Source organism: Thunnus thynnus, chromosome 17, assembly GCF_963924715.1.
Source record: "Thunnus thynnus chromosome 17, fThuThy2.1, whole genome shotgun sequence".
Classification (NCBI taxonomy): Eukaryota; Metazoa; Chordata; class Actinopteri; order Scombriformes; family Scombridae; genus Thunnus; species Thunnus thynnus.
The window spans coordinates 15,897,742-15,911,712 of record NC_089533.1 but is presented as its reverse complement, the minus strand read 5'-3'; the positions used below and the strand labels follow the sequence as shown (position 1 = coordinate 15,911,712).

The following is a 13,971-nucleotide window of genomic DNA, read 5'->3' as shown; positions in this document are numbered from 1 at the left end:
AGAACGTGTGTATTAATAAGCTCCTTACATAGACTAGTTTTGCATCAGGAATCCACATTATGGTATAAATGTAAAATCTTGAGGTACCTCTACTACAGTATTTCAATTTTATGCACTTTATACTTGCATTACTACATTTCAGAGGGAAATATTGTACTTTCTACTCCACTACATTTGACAGCTTTATGCAATGAATAATATAACAAGTTTTTTAAAATACAACACATTGTTAAAGATGAAACCAGTGGTTTCCAACTTTTTTGGCTTTTGACGTCTTACAAAAAGCAGTGTGTAGTCGGTGTCACATTTCAGATGTCTTTTAAGTTGTTAACAGCTCCACCAAATAGTGTTTTTTCCACTTCTCACATGGTCTAGTTTCATTAAATGTTCAAATGATCCAATATTTCAACACCTCCAGCAGCTCCAACAGTAACATGTTGCTTACACACTGATGCTTCGGTATTAAAAATCTAATGTCATATATAATATCAGTCAGAGGGACCAAACATTCTTTTACTATTAAGTACATTATGCTGCTAATACTTACGTACCTAAGTAGTTTGTTTCATGCAGGACTTCTACCTGTATGGAGTATTTTTACATTGCTGTATTGGTACTCTTAAGGATCTGCTGTATGTAACTTTAATCACTGTTATAATTTTGAAAAAATCAATTTGAAATTCATAGTGGACACAGACAGGTATATTTAGCCATCTAGCAAATGAACGAACTTCCTTACATGGATGCAAAAATATTTTCATAAATCAGTCCTACTTCTTTTTTAAGGGAAACATATCACTATATAAACAGTGTGACAAAGTCTGATAGAGAAATTGTCTCAATATCATATCAAGTTCTACCGAGGGTGTGATGAGCAGATGAGCCGATGCATTGAAATGAAAATTGTTAACCCCCCTATATTATGTGGTTGTTTGCAAGTCCCAGTAAAAGTTAATTGTTGGAAAGTCACAATTGTACATGCACTGTTGCAGATGTCACTTTTAAGACAGGGTGAAAAGACGCTAACATCTGATTTCTCACATAAACTTTATTTTACAAGTATTACACAGGACAGATAGAGAACTGTTTTTAAGCATTCTGGGCCTGAGCTGCCATCATCCTCTCTTTTTGCTTCATTAGACATTTCCTCCCGCTGGCGTACGCTCCCAGGTCCCCATCTAGAAAACAGCAGATCGTACATTAAAACACATCTAGTGGTAGTCGAGCTAAATTTGAAAGTGTCAATGAGTAAAGCATAAAACGTGTTCATAAAACAAGATTGGGCTGCAATTATTTTCATTATCGATTAATCTTTCAATTCAGCGCTAAGTCTATAAAATGTGTGCAAAATGCCCATTATGATCTTATTTCCAATTACATAAAAACTGAAGCAGGAAATTCTGCATTTAGTCAGCAATGTGAAGCATGACAACAACAATAATACAAAGCTTACACCTTTCTTTTCCATCACACCACACATTCTCAAACTAATCTATTGAACAGCACTCACAGCGTGACTGGAAGTTCTTTGTTGACTCGTTGAACTGCTGTATTTCCCTTGCACAGTTCTGCTCGTAGCTGGATCCTTCCCTCTGCTGGCAAGCCCTCAGACGCTCCTGGACCACCTTCACAATCTCCTGGTCCACTTTACTGAGGAATCAAGATACAACAACACAGTATAAGGAGAAATTCACATTCTACAGTGAGGCTGCAAGAACAATAATGTCTCCAGAGCTGACTTGGATGCCTGCTTGTGATAATGGCTTAAAAAGGACATCCTTCCTAGGCCACATCAGCCTACCACTGGTCAGGCAGATGCACCTACAACTACTATACTGTCCTTATAATGTAAATATTTTTATACCCAAATGTTTCTCATAATTAAAAAGGGCCTGAATAAGACACTTCATGAACTTACTCCAAAGTTATGGGCTCTAATCAGCTGCTATAATCTCCACTCTTCAGAAAAGGCTTTCCACAGGAGCAGGGATTTGCTTCCATTGCCATGTTGAGTGATCAGACCTGGCTTGCAGTCAGTGTTTCAATTTATTTTCTAACGTGTGGGATGGAGTGGAGGTCTGAGCTCTGTGCAGGCCAGTAAAATTCTTCCACACCAACCTCAGAAAGTAATGTATCTTCTAGACCTTTGTGTACAGGGGCCTTGTTATGTTGAAATAGGAACAGGCCTTCCCCAAACATTTACCAAATGTCGGAGGCACAGGAGGCTAGTCTTGACCTCCAAGTTACTCCAGCAGTGTGTGACCAGGCTGGTGACCAGTATGAGGGGTGCAACCCACATACTTAGCTCTGCTGCTCATCCCACAAATGCATGTTCCTTACAAATGTGGCACCATTTAAAAGGGAAATAAACAGGCTTTCCAACGGTATTAAATTTATTGCTAAGAAGCATTGTTACAACAAAGAAATAATCTACCAAACACAAATTTCCTTACTTTTTGTGCTAGTTTATTTGCAGCTTTTGAGGCACTTGAGGGTCTGAGGCCCCATGGACAGTTGCCACTTTGCATGATTGGTAACCCAGCCTGTGCCTGATACTGAAGTTAACTTCTGATTCGTGGTTGAGGGGAAAATTAAGGGAAACATAAATAATCTCCGTTTTTCACCACTTACACGATGAAAGAGTGTTAGACATTGTAGCGGAAGCCTTAACGCTATTTAAACCCACTTTCAGATTTTTGACACCTTTATTTTGCCTATAAAAACATAAACAAGGGCAATTTCACTGACGTCTCTTCATACAGACCACGTTAGACCAGATCCAGATGAAAAACCACTATACTCATCAAATCTGGACTAGATTATTATTATTATTATTATTATTATTATTATTATTAAGATTTGACTAGTCTAAATTACAGTGGTTTTGATCTGGACCTGATCTAATGTGTTCTGGATGGAGAAATATCAGTGTCTAACATTCTTTCATAGCGGAAGTGGTGAAAAAACAGAGAATTGCTCGCTAAATATCATTATTTATGTTTACCTTAACCCATAATTTGAAGCTAACTTGAGCATCGTGTCTGTGTGTCTATATTTCATTTACATATGCTTGTATAAGTAGTATACTGTGTATATACTATATATATTTAACTGTAGAGCCTACTGGGTATATCTGGCACACAGAATGTCCATCATGATGAGTAAATCTCATCTTAACTAGATCTGTGCTTGGCCAGTCACTTACTAGTCTCTCCTCCACTGCATCTCTGCTTCATAGTAGCAGAGGTAATCTCCCTCCTGGCACTCCGTCAGGTCAGGGACACGGCGGAACTTCTGGTGGTAGTAGACAGACTTGTTGTTACCCCGAATGCTGTCAACAACATCTGGAAAATAACGGGAGAAAACACAGTTCAGATCACAACTTAGCAAAACCTAGGCAAAGCTGAATGTATGACGCTAGCTAGCCTAGCTCGCTAAAAGCGTATACCTCGCAATATTTCCACGAAGCAGAGCCTTATAACTAAATTGGTGTAATATTTTGCAAGGCAGCAACGGTGACAGCATCGTTAAAATATCTAAATATGCCCATTATATGTCCACACTACACCCTCAGCTCCTGATAGCGGTGTTGTTGTGCTAGCTAGCTCAGTTAGCTTCGGTTACCTCTAAATGTGGTGACAGGCAGGTCCACGGAGTAATAGAAGAGTTTAGACAAAATCAGGGCTGGGTTTGGCAGTGCTGTCTGTTTGTCCACAGCCGGAGTCTGCCGAGGAGGCTCCGGATATGCTCCTTTATCATAGTCTGCAGGCATTATTCTGCCCTAATTTGACCAAGACTAGAAAAATCCTACAATTCGACCTCGACAGCTCTCCTTTCGAGGTGGCGCATGCGTAGAAGACACAACACAATGGCGAAGTAGAGGTCAACAAAAACTTTAATGTTATCAACATACTCTTTATTATTATTATTATTCTACAGTTATTATTGGGTACAAATATCATGCTTGACGAGAAACGTAGCACAAGCCCAATTACAGTATTTTTAAAACAGGAAGGTCGAAGTTTAAAGGTTACAGGTGGAGCTGTTGTACCATGAAAATACATTAGGTGGTGCTGCAGAGCTAACAACTACTGCATAGTAATACATTTTGGCACTTTTTTCACACATTTTTGGTATTAGGCATCAAATTGAGCATTTAAAATTGCTAAATTTTATCTATTTTTTTCACTGAAAATGCAAAGTTTTGTATAAGAAACAAGATTTATGCATGAGGCCCATACTTAAAAAGAACTTAAAAAGGAGTTTATAATTGATCTCATATTTGACAGTGCAGGTTTGCTAGGACATAGATGAATGCCTCAGACGTGTGATGGTGAGTAAACAGTGGCCACATTTGTCTTGTTCGCCTTTTAAAGCATCAAAGATACTGAACCTCAAACTGTTGCAGGACACTCCATTGCAGGAAAACTTTCTGTCCAATGTTATGTGGCCTGCTGTATATATACGTAAATTTATTTGTATCTATCTGAATGTAATTAATCAACAATCAATCACCTACACTGAGTTCCCAACTGCTGGCTGCAATATTACTGCTCTTTAAAATAAGAGAAGATGCTATATCAACCTTAAAGCAGACCAGGTGAACGTTGGCCACACGACAATGAAAACTTTCTTCTTCCTATCTCTCTCTCTCAACTCCTTTCTTGGTTATATGGTTCCTGTCCACTGGGCTTCCCACCACCTTAGACCTCTGAGTCCTGCCTCTTCCCTCCTCCTATCTTCTCCTGTCATAACTTGGCAGAGATTGCCTTGTTTGAAAGAGAATACGGCTCCTCAGCTGGGCCAAACACCAAATTAGAGCCCTTACACTTTGTATCATCTTATGTATGACCCTTACATCAGCACTATTCTCTCTCTCTTTCTACCCCTCGCCTGGTCAGTGTGCACAGCCATGGTCAGTCCTCCCACTCTTTTTGGTTCTTTTTATGCTATTATGTGCAGTTTCATCTGTCTTTGTCTTCGACATGTGGGCATGTGTGTGTGATTTATGAGTTTGTTTGGCTGTTTGGATTTATTAGGATGGATGAAGTGTTTTGAAAAGTTATCTTGTGATGGCTGTCTTTGAGGGGACCACGTGGAATACTGAAATGGCGACTGCTTTTTGATGCAGCGTCTCACCCTCTGTTTTCTTCATTATTTTGACTATTTATTTCTTGGTTTGTTCATCCTGTATACCTGCAGTGTGTTTATGCCATATGTTATCTATCAGGAATTTTATCAGGGAAAGCTCCTGTGGCATTATTGTAACAATTATTGTATATCTGATTTCTGGGTTACATTTCTCACTGGGTCATCTGAGTTGCTTGTGAATATGTGTTGATTTTCTGAGGGTCATGTCCTCTCCAGTCTCATCGCAAATTCCATGCCCCCCGCCATGGACACATGGGGTTCCTGCCACACAAGCGCAGCAAGAAGCATAGGGGTAAGGCGCGCACATGGCCCAAAGATGACCCCAGCAAACCTGTACACCTCACTGCCTTCTTTGGATACAAAGCTGGCATGACCCAAACCATCAGAGAGGTGCACCGCACTGGCCTCAGTAAGTAGCCTATGACTGGACTCAGCATCATGGTTGCATGGGAGGCTTGAGGAAAAATATTTACTGAGTGATGCTTACTCAGTTCTGTTTAGACAGGATGACTAGAGAGGATGAAGGGTGGGGGTCTTATAAGGTCAGGTGTTGGATGTTAATCTACTGGGTTCTGTACAAATGTACAGCTTCTGCACTGGTTTGAAATACTATATAACACATAATGGGACATATTTATGCTGTTACTAAAATACCTGCTAATAAATCATAATTTTCTATATTTTCCCCACAGAGCAATCAAAGCGAGAGGAGGTAGAGGCAGTCACCATCATTGAGACTCCCCCGATCATTGTGATGGGGGTCGTGGGATATATCAAGACTTTGCAAGGCTTTCGTTCCTTTAAGACCATCTTTGCCGAGCATCTCAGTGACGAGTGCAAGCGTAGATTTTACAAAAACTGGTGTGTGTGTGTGATTATACACCTTGTATATCCCATGTAAGGGAAAGTCAATTCACCAAACACTTGATGCTCACTTGTACTGTTGTTTCTAATTATGTGTCTTTCTATGTTACAGGTACAAGAGCAAGAAGAAGGCCTTCACCAAGTACAGTAAGAAGTGGCAGGAGGAGACAGGAAAAAAACAGCTGGACAAGGATTTTGCTATGATGAAGAAATACTGTTCAGTCATCAGGGTTATTGTTCACTCCCAAGTAAGCCAGTTTTTCTTCATACCGGTGCAACACTATTCAGAGTGACAAACTGCATAAAATTTATACCCCAAACATTTACACTATAAACTTAAAGCACAAGCCATCTTTCACTCCTGTCTCCTCTCATGTCAGTCAGACTGCATTGGTTAGTCTAATGATTGACTGCTATTCTCTCCTTCTCTTGAATCCACCCCTGCAAAAGGGCAGAGGTTCCAGAGTTATCCACCTGACCACATGCAATGGAAATAAGTGTTGCCACATCCCCGATCACTCGACTGCCAAGAGTAAAACAAGTCTGGTCCCAACACTGTCTGTCTGTGGGGGAGCAGAGGAGAGCAGCGTTTCAAATAGCAGTTTAAAAATAATTTTCAGGGCAGAACCTGGCTGCTCATCCAGACTTTGCCAAGTGAAAACCTTTATGTTGGCAGTGAACAATATGAAGATGAGCCAAGATCACTCTTGATGGTGTTGCTAAGATCAGCCTTTTCTCTGTGCAGGTTTCAGCTTCAGCAGTGGCATTAAGATCAAAACGTCTTGTTTTTAGTTGTCTGATGTTATGACTGAGAGTTCAAACATGGTCTTGTGCTGATTAATAAATCTAATTATAAAAAGACAGGACGATGATGTGTCGGGGGAATATCATTTCAGTCTGAGTGACCCTGAACAACAAAGCTTTTCTAGATTTTTGCACTTTTTTCAGTTACAGATCAACTGGCTTCACAGGTCTTTATTCTCCATTTGCAGATGCGATTGCTGCCCATAAGGCAGAAAAAGGCCCACATCATGGAGGTGCAGCTAAATGGGGGAAGCATCTCAGACAAGGTGGACTGGGCAAAGGAGCATCTGGAGCAGGCTGTGCCCGTCTCTACCGTCTTTTACCAGGATGAGATGATCGATGTCATTGGCGTCACCAAGGGACATGGCTTCAAAGGTTGGAAACATCCTGCTAGTTGCGCCACAAGTTGTAACACAAATGAATTTATAACCAGATCATATCAATCAGTCAGTTTGAGCCTTTTGTGCTCTGTTTGGGTTGATAGGTGTGACAAGTCGCTGGCACACAAAGAAGCTCCCCAGGAAGACTCACAAGGGTCTGAGGAAGGTGGCCTGTATTGGAGCCTGGCATCCTGCTCGTGTGAACTACACCATAGCACGTGCTGGTCAGAAGGGCTATCACCACCGTACGGAGCTCAACAAGAAGGTTAGCTGATTCACCAGTAAGACTTTATGCTGTTACTTGTTCTATCAACAAATCCAATCCAAAGTCATCATGGTTTCTCATTCCTTGATTCCTTGATTTCCTTATGTCCTCAGATCTACCGTATGGGTAAGGGTGTCCACATCCAGGATGGAAAGGTGATCCGGAACAACGCTTCTACTAACTACGACACCACCCAGAAGACCATTACCCCCGTGGTACTGCCCTTATTCTGTGACAAAATATGGTCATTTACAATACAGAAAGGAACAAATGGATAATCAAATCTACCAGCATATGTGAATTCTGATAACACTTTCTATGAAGCCAATATCTGTAATGTATTATTGGCATCTACATAGTGTATTATGATGTATTATGATGTGTTAAGTCTTATAACTGCTTTACCAATTTTTCATGAACAATTACAAGCTCCTATAGACACACTGGTGCCCTCTGTAACCATAATGAATGCAAGGTGTAGTTATGGCATCTGTTATAGTGCCTTAAGAATGTACTGCATGTATAATGCACTATACTTATTGGCTTCATAGAAAGTGATACCAAATGTCTTTCCCTTTTTTTCTTGATATTGTCCCTGTAGGGAGGCTTCCCACGCTATGGTGAAGTGAATAATGATTTTATCATGGTGAAAGGCTGTGTTGTCGGGGCTAAGAAACGTGTCCTCACCTTGCGAAAGGTACAGTCTGATTTTGAAAGTCTGAATTCAGATGTTACACTATTGTACTTTTCTGAGGTTATAAGTTGAACAGGTAGGCTATTTTCAAATTGAAAGGAAATGCGTATCTTGTGTGTTTTCCTATACCCAGTCTTTGCTCGTGCACACTTCTCGCAAATCCAAGGAGGCTATTCAGCTCAAGTTTATTGACACCACTTCCAAGTTTGGTCACGGGCGCTTCCAGACTGCCCAGGAGAAGAGGGCTTTTATGGTGAGTGTGAGAACATTAATGGTCCCCATAAAAATCTGAATTCCAGGAAACAAGGAGAATGAGTGTTTGCAGTGTGCATTTCCGCCTCACAATAAGGGTCGGTTTTTCTTTTTCCTGTGTTGACATAATCACTGCTGAATGCTCCTATGTGGATTTTAACCTTTGACCTCTGGTTTACCTGCAGGGGCCACTGAAGAAGGATGCCCTGAAGACACTGTCCGAGCATGTGCCAGAAGAGGCCTGAGAGAAATTATTATAATCTCATGCAATAATACAATAAAGTTTTAAATAACTGTCCATGTGTGCAGTTGAAATTCATTCGAAGAAAAGAGCTACACAATTTTTGAACAGATATTTATTGTTCAGAAATAAATAAGCGAGAACATCTGGACTGTTCCAAAACAACATGCACCAACGTAGATTGGTTCAACAGAACTCTCCATGTTTTTCAGTTTGTTCAACCCCACATGACCATAACCATGATAAGAGGTTTAGAAAATGGATGGATGGATAGTTTGTTCAAGCAGTAACTCTTTTAAACAGTAATCATCAACAACACCTTGTTTTTGTGCAGTTAACACATCCAGTTTTCAGTATTTCATCTTTTATCAGTGTTAATGTTGAAGAAAAACATTTGGAAAGCTGGTTTTTAATGTCCTCTCATTGCTGCTAGAATAGATACAGCTCAATTTTCTTCACAGTAGAGGGCACCTTAGCACCATCCTCACAATCCAGATCACTGCGGTGCTTAGCCTGCCGCCAAGACACATCCCATCCTGCACTGGTTACAATGAACACACTCGGGATCAACACTGAGCCCAGCTGCAGCAGCCTTAGAATCCATTACATGATTCGTGACAATAGCTGCATAATGGCCATGTTTACACCATGCATGTCCCATCTAAGGCCTCAAGGGGGCATTACTCTGACATGTACTCCTGGGACTCCATGGAGGACTGGTGGGATGAGGAGTGGATTGAAGAATGACAGGATGCAGGTGGGTTGTCCAGGCCAGATGTCATCAGGGGCAGATATAAATCATCCATATTGGGCATGACAAACACTTTCTGATGAAAAGATATATGATAAATATGGTTAAACATTAGGTTTAACTGTTTTTAATGATAAAAACTTATAATATTTCCCTGTAAATAAATTTATTGATGCACTCACCTGGAACTCACACTGCAGTTTTTTCTCAATCCACTCAGTGACATGGGTGAAGGTGACCTCCCTCTCCCCGAGCATGGGACGCACATGAAGGTCTAACCTGGGAGGCACTTGGAAACTGTACCTGAGAGGGCAAAATGAGAGACAGACTGCGTGTGAGAAACAAAGAAAGAAATATAGAAAGCAAACAATTCACATTTAACCTGCGGCATGAAAGAGGACAAGGAAACTCAATACCATATCCTGTCAGTAGGTGGAGGTGGGATATTGATGGCCAGAGTTCCAGAGAGTTCCAGGACCTCAACGCTGAGCATCAGAGGCATGTTGGACACCTCAGCTATCTTCTTCTTGATGTACTCGTTCTCTGTGGCCTTCTGAAAGTATTTGGACTTTGCTATTTTGTCCACAAATCTCAGGATCTTCCTGCTTGTGCTGCCACCAGTGTGCCTGGGAAAAATAAGCACAAGGGCTGAAATGTTACTTTGAAAATGAGTGTGAGTGGGAAACTGACTGCAGCCCTGGTGCTTCACATGCAAGTATTTTCTATTTCTACAAGTAAATGTTACTTTTAGACATTAAAATAGCATGTTGATGTATCATCCAGTTTCCTATACTTTATACACTTAGCGTAACTTAGTGTTATAAAGAGTAGATCTGCAGTTGCGCCAGTGCTTTAGATAGGTTGGAAGTGGTTGGACATGCCCCAGTTAGTGTTGTCATATCAGGCGTTCTCCATCAGCCATCAAAGGGTGAACATCATATGGAAATTACTGTATTTACTAATATTTTTTTGGCTTGTAAATACTATTTATGTCAACATCCAAGCAATAGTTTCAACTGTGTTTTTCTGAAATCTACCGTATATCTGAGTTAGTGTCAATCAGTCGTTCCCAGACTGTTTCTGCCATGCCCCCATTCATTCATGACCCCAAGAACATTAACAGTGTTTTTCTTTTCTCATATTTCTCATTAGCTTCTGTGGTGCAAATGAAAAATGCAAATTAAACTTTTGCCTTTCCCGAAGTAACAGCATTTTCGCAGCAGACATTTTGATTTGTCATTGCAGGGGATGGGAAGGTGGAACTAATAACCTTAACGACACTGCATTCCAACAATTATCGCAATGCAGTGCAGCGCAGGAATGAATAATAAGTTGTTACACCTGTTTATGACAAGTCAAAATGTCTGACTTTTTTGCTTTTTTGCAGGAAAATACAGATCTGCTGTGACATCACCAAATATGAGGTGGCCACAAGTGCAACATACTTCAGAAATTATAGTGCAGTAACAGTTTTGTGACTTATGATTCACGGTGTATTTGATGCCTGTAGTAGCAAATAGACCCTTTCACTGACAACATTTTGCCATGTCATAGCAGGAAATCATGGGTGTAAATAATAAAATTAAGGATATATGTGTTACATTTAAGGGGCCTGGTATTGTGCATTCACTGTCACGCTTGAAAAGAGAGGAGCTATCATTAATGTTATTACTAACATCTGTTTTGCTCTTCCTGCTTTGACAAGTCAAAATCTTTGCAGTGAAAAAGCCCTATAAATGTGTTAACTTACCCATCAGCTGCTACCACTGTGCTCTTATCTCCCACAGACCCCTGGGGCTCAGAAGGAGGGACTTCCTCTTCATCAGACGAGCCTGCGCTGGATGACTCTTCATCACTATCAGCCAGTATACACAGCCTGGGTTTTGAGCTGAAAAACATACCAGAGGTGCCTCTTAAGACCCTCCTCATGTACGCCTCCGTCTCCACACCTTCTCTGAACATACACTGAGGAACATGAAACTGAGATGGGCCTCACCCTACTTGTGGGGTCTCTGGAACACTGTGAACTTCATCCTCTCCCTCTTTACCCAGCTTACACAGGTTCATCTTAGTCTCCAGGGTCATCTGAAGGCAGCCTGTGTACACTAGCTCCAGCTCCAACCACAGGCCTGGGAGACAGAGATACAGAAAGAGCTGACAGGTACTAGGTAATGCTTCAGATTTCTTAATGTACTTTGTCCTAAAGCTGGAGTTTGTTTTGGATCTTTTCTTGAGCTGGTCTGGCACAGTGTTGTTACAAATGGGACATTAGAGCAGGAGAGGATAGCTCTGGCATGTTATTGTTGGTTGAGCTTAGTCAAGGCTAAGAGGATTGCTAATCGCTTAGGTAGGAGACAATGGAAAGCTTTCAGGGCGGGCATGACAAACTCTGTAATGAAACAAATGAGATCATGGCCTAAGCTGACTGCAGAAGTGTTTCTGATAGAGACTGTCAGGTAAATCTTATCGGGCGACTCCACCACATGTGTAATGGTATAAAAAGGAAAAAACTAAACTAAACAGAAAAAAGAGTAAATATAAATGTACCTCTTCGATCCAGTGTAGGTTTGGCGGTGCTGAGGACCTGGGGGAGGCAGGTGCCCATGTCCAGATCAGCCAGAGTCAGCTCATTCATAAAGTACGGCAACTACAATGAGATAAACAGCACCTTTAAGAAGTTAACATGCTGCTTTCATGCCACACATAAAAACTCCAAAAGGAGAGGAGGAGGAGAAGCTCCGTATAGGTAGCTAATTACCTTAAACAAATTGGGTCAGGGTTAGGGGAAGCCTATGGTGAGCGTTAGTGTGTGCGCAGGAGAGATGGGAGAGAGCGGAGTAAAACGAATGGTGTGTGTCAAAGAGGAGAGCAGGAAATGAGTAATGGGATGCTGCGGTGCCATCAGTGCTCCTGTACTCACTCCCACCTCCTGCCTTTGGAAAAAGAGGGAGTGCATTATCAGCAGACTCTCAAACACACACACTGAAGGGATCTGCAGTGTCGATGTGCCTAATGTCATGTGTTTTGAGCTTGTGCACAAACCAGCGCTGACGTTCAGGTCGAATCATTCAGTGACACAATTTGTAGAGCTCTGACCTACAGTAAACTCACTGTCGCCTGCTCTTAAAGCAGCCACATTAGTCATTATGACACTGATGATCCTGTTGGCGATAGTGTGAAAATGAATGTGCACATGAAAAGAATTGTTTTATCAGCCAAGGACTTCAGTTTCTGACTAGCCTTGAAAAATAAATTAAACTCCCTATCAATCGTTATGTGAGTCATGCGAAAAACAGCATATATCAAAACACCACCCACTTACACTCCATATTTTCATATTAACCTCACCTTGATCTTGGTGAGTTTCTTCTGGATCTTGTGCGCCACCTGATCGGTCCAGTACTTCTCCCGGAGAAAGTCCCAGAAGATCCTGCCCACCAGGGAGTTCACCCAGGTGGGCTGCCCCTCTGCAGAGTACCCCCCTGCCTCTGAGCCTGCACTTGACTCAGCTCCAGTTTGACCTCCAGAACTGTGCTCTTCATTGTGAATCTGCAGGAAATAAGAGAGTCATAATGGAACCACAGTGAGTCATTAGGAGTCATATGTTTATTTCAGGGGTGCAAGCTTCAATTTCTTTACCACATCTATCTTATTCTATCCTCAAGCCACATGCTCATACTGATTCTGCACTTACCTCCCATAAGCATAACAACAGACTGTCTCTTTGTGGGGGGCCAATCCCAAACCAGGATTAGTGGCTCAGTCTGGTGTGCTGCAGACGCACCACAGTCAGTTCCTATTAATATCTTACCAGCCAGGTGACATCTGATATTTCTGCATTTTTACATTTGGTCTGGTCAGCAAGGATTTGTACGGCTGAGCCAGCATCCTGAACAAGGTTGGTCTGTGCAGAGCAGAACAATGGAACAGTAGCTGATATTGACTGGCTCTGATCAATAGGAGTGATGTAGAGTATTAGCATGACATCCAAAGGGTAAGTAGAGCAGAGACAAAGTCTTGATTGCTGCTCACAATGGACAGGGCCATGTTCAATTCAAAGTTTTCATACAACTGCCAGTTGACACAATGCTAGATCTAAAAACTAAATAAAAGTGTTGTTCATTGACCTTTTTGTGGGTTGTGGGGCTTCCTTTTATCACTGTGGCAGGGGCTGGGTGTGGGATTGCAACTCTCTGAGCCAATCAGTTGTGTCATATAGGTGCTGTAGTCCAAGAGCGTTCTAGCTCGCATAGCCCCTTGCAGATCATGCAGCTCCTCTGTGCTTTCTTTAACGGCATCTCCACCACACGGCATGTCTGAAATGACAGACAGGAAGTCAGTGAGCAGAAGGAGCTGGTAAATATAACTCTCTGCTCCATATATGCAGTATTTGCAGCAGCTCAACAGCTCCCAATCAGCATGGACCAAATCATCCTCTTACCCGTATTCTCCTTGCTGCTCACACTGCTCCTGGCTCCAGCCCTGGAGGCAGACAGGAAGTGCTGGAACCACTCCTCCTTCTCTCTTCCTGTGCGGCCAAACAGATAGAGGATGACAGGAAGATGGTGG

At 41.7% G+C, this 13,971-nt stretch overlaps 3 protein-coding genes across 4 annotated transcripts in view; 1 reads left to right on the top strand and 2 right to left on the bottom strand.

Moving 5' to 3' along the window:
* Window positions 1-1,030: 1,030 nt before the first annotated feature.
* On the bottom strand, window positions 1,031-3,866 carry ndufb10 (NADH:ubiquinone oxidoreductase subunit B10). The gene is made up of 4 exons (XM_067570304.1): window positions 3,625-3,866; window positions 3,206-3,344; window positions 1,511-1,650; window positions 1,031-1,178 (listed from the first exon to the last, which is right to left on the bottom strand). The coding sequence occupies exons 1-4, from the start codon at window positions 3,770-3,772 to the stop codon at window positions 1,090-1,092; spliced, it is 516 nt and encodes a 171-aa protein (XP_067426405.1). The 5' UTR covers window positions 3,773-3,866; the 3' UTR covers window positions 1,031-1,089.
* Window positions 3,867-4,314: 448 nt separating this feature from the next.
* On the top strand, window positions 4,315-8,708 carry LOC137167941 (large ribosomal subunit protein uL3-like). Of its 2 annotated transcripts, none has more exons than XM_067570301.1 (10): window positions 4,315-4,333; window positions 5,368-5,560; window positions 5,844-6,012; window positions 6,128-6,263; window positions 7,008-7,194; window positions 7,304-7,464; window positions 7,578-7,679; window positions 8,066-8,161; window positions 8,292-8,411; window positions 8,596-8,708. In XM_067570301.1, the coding sequence occupies exons 1-10, from the start codon at window positions 4,331-4,333 to the stop codon at window positions 8,653-8,655; spliced, it is 1,227 nt and encodes a 408-aa protein (XP_067426402.1). In that variant the 5' UTR covers window positions 4,315-4,330; the 3' UTR covers window positions 8,656-8,708. The 2 variants fall into 2 exon arrangements, with proteins under 2 accessions (XP_067426402.1, XP_067426401.1); XM_067570300.1 differs by lacking the exon at window positions 4,315-4,333 and adding an exon at window positions 4,813-4,915.
* The window catches only part of LOC137168329 (testis-expressed protein 2-like), a 9,498-nt gene continuing 4,121 nt past the window's right edge, over window positions 8,595-13,971 (bottom strand). The window contains 10 exon segments of the mRNA XM_067570870.1: window positions 8,595-9,478; window positions 9,585-9,705; window positions 9,819-10,028; window positions 11,153-11,290; window positions 11,399-11,531; window positions 11,950-12,049; window positions 12,751-12,951; window positions 13,530-13,556; window positions 13,558-13,718; window positions 13,844-13,964. Of these exon segments, the coding sequence (XP_067426971.1) occupies window positions 9,332-9,478; window positions 9,585-9,705; window positions 9,819-10,028; window positions 11,153-11,290; window positions 11,399-11,531; window positions 11,950-12,049; window positions 12,751-12,951; window positions 13,530-13,556; window positions 13,558-13,718; window positions 13,844-13,964 (1,359 nt within the window). The 3' untranslated portion in view covers window positions 8,595-9,331.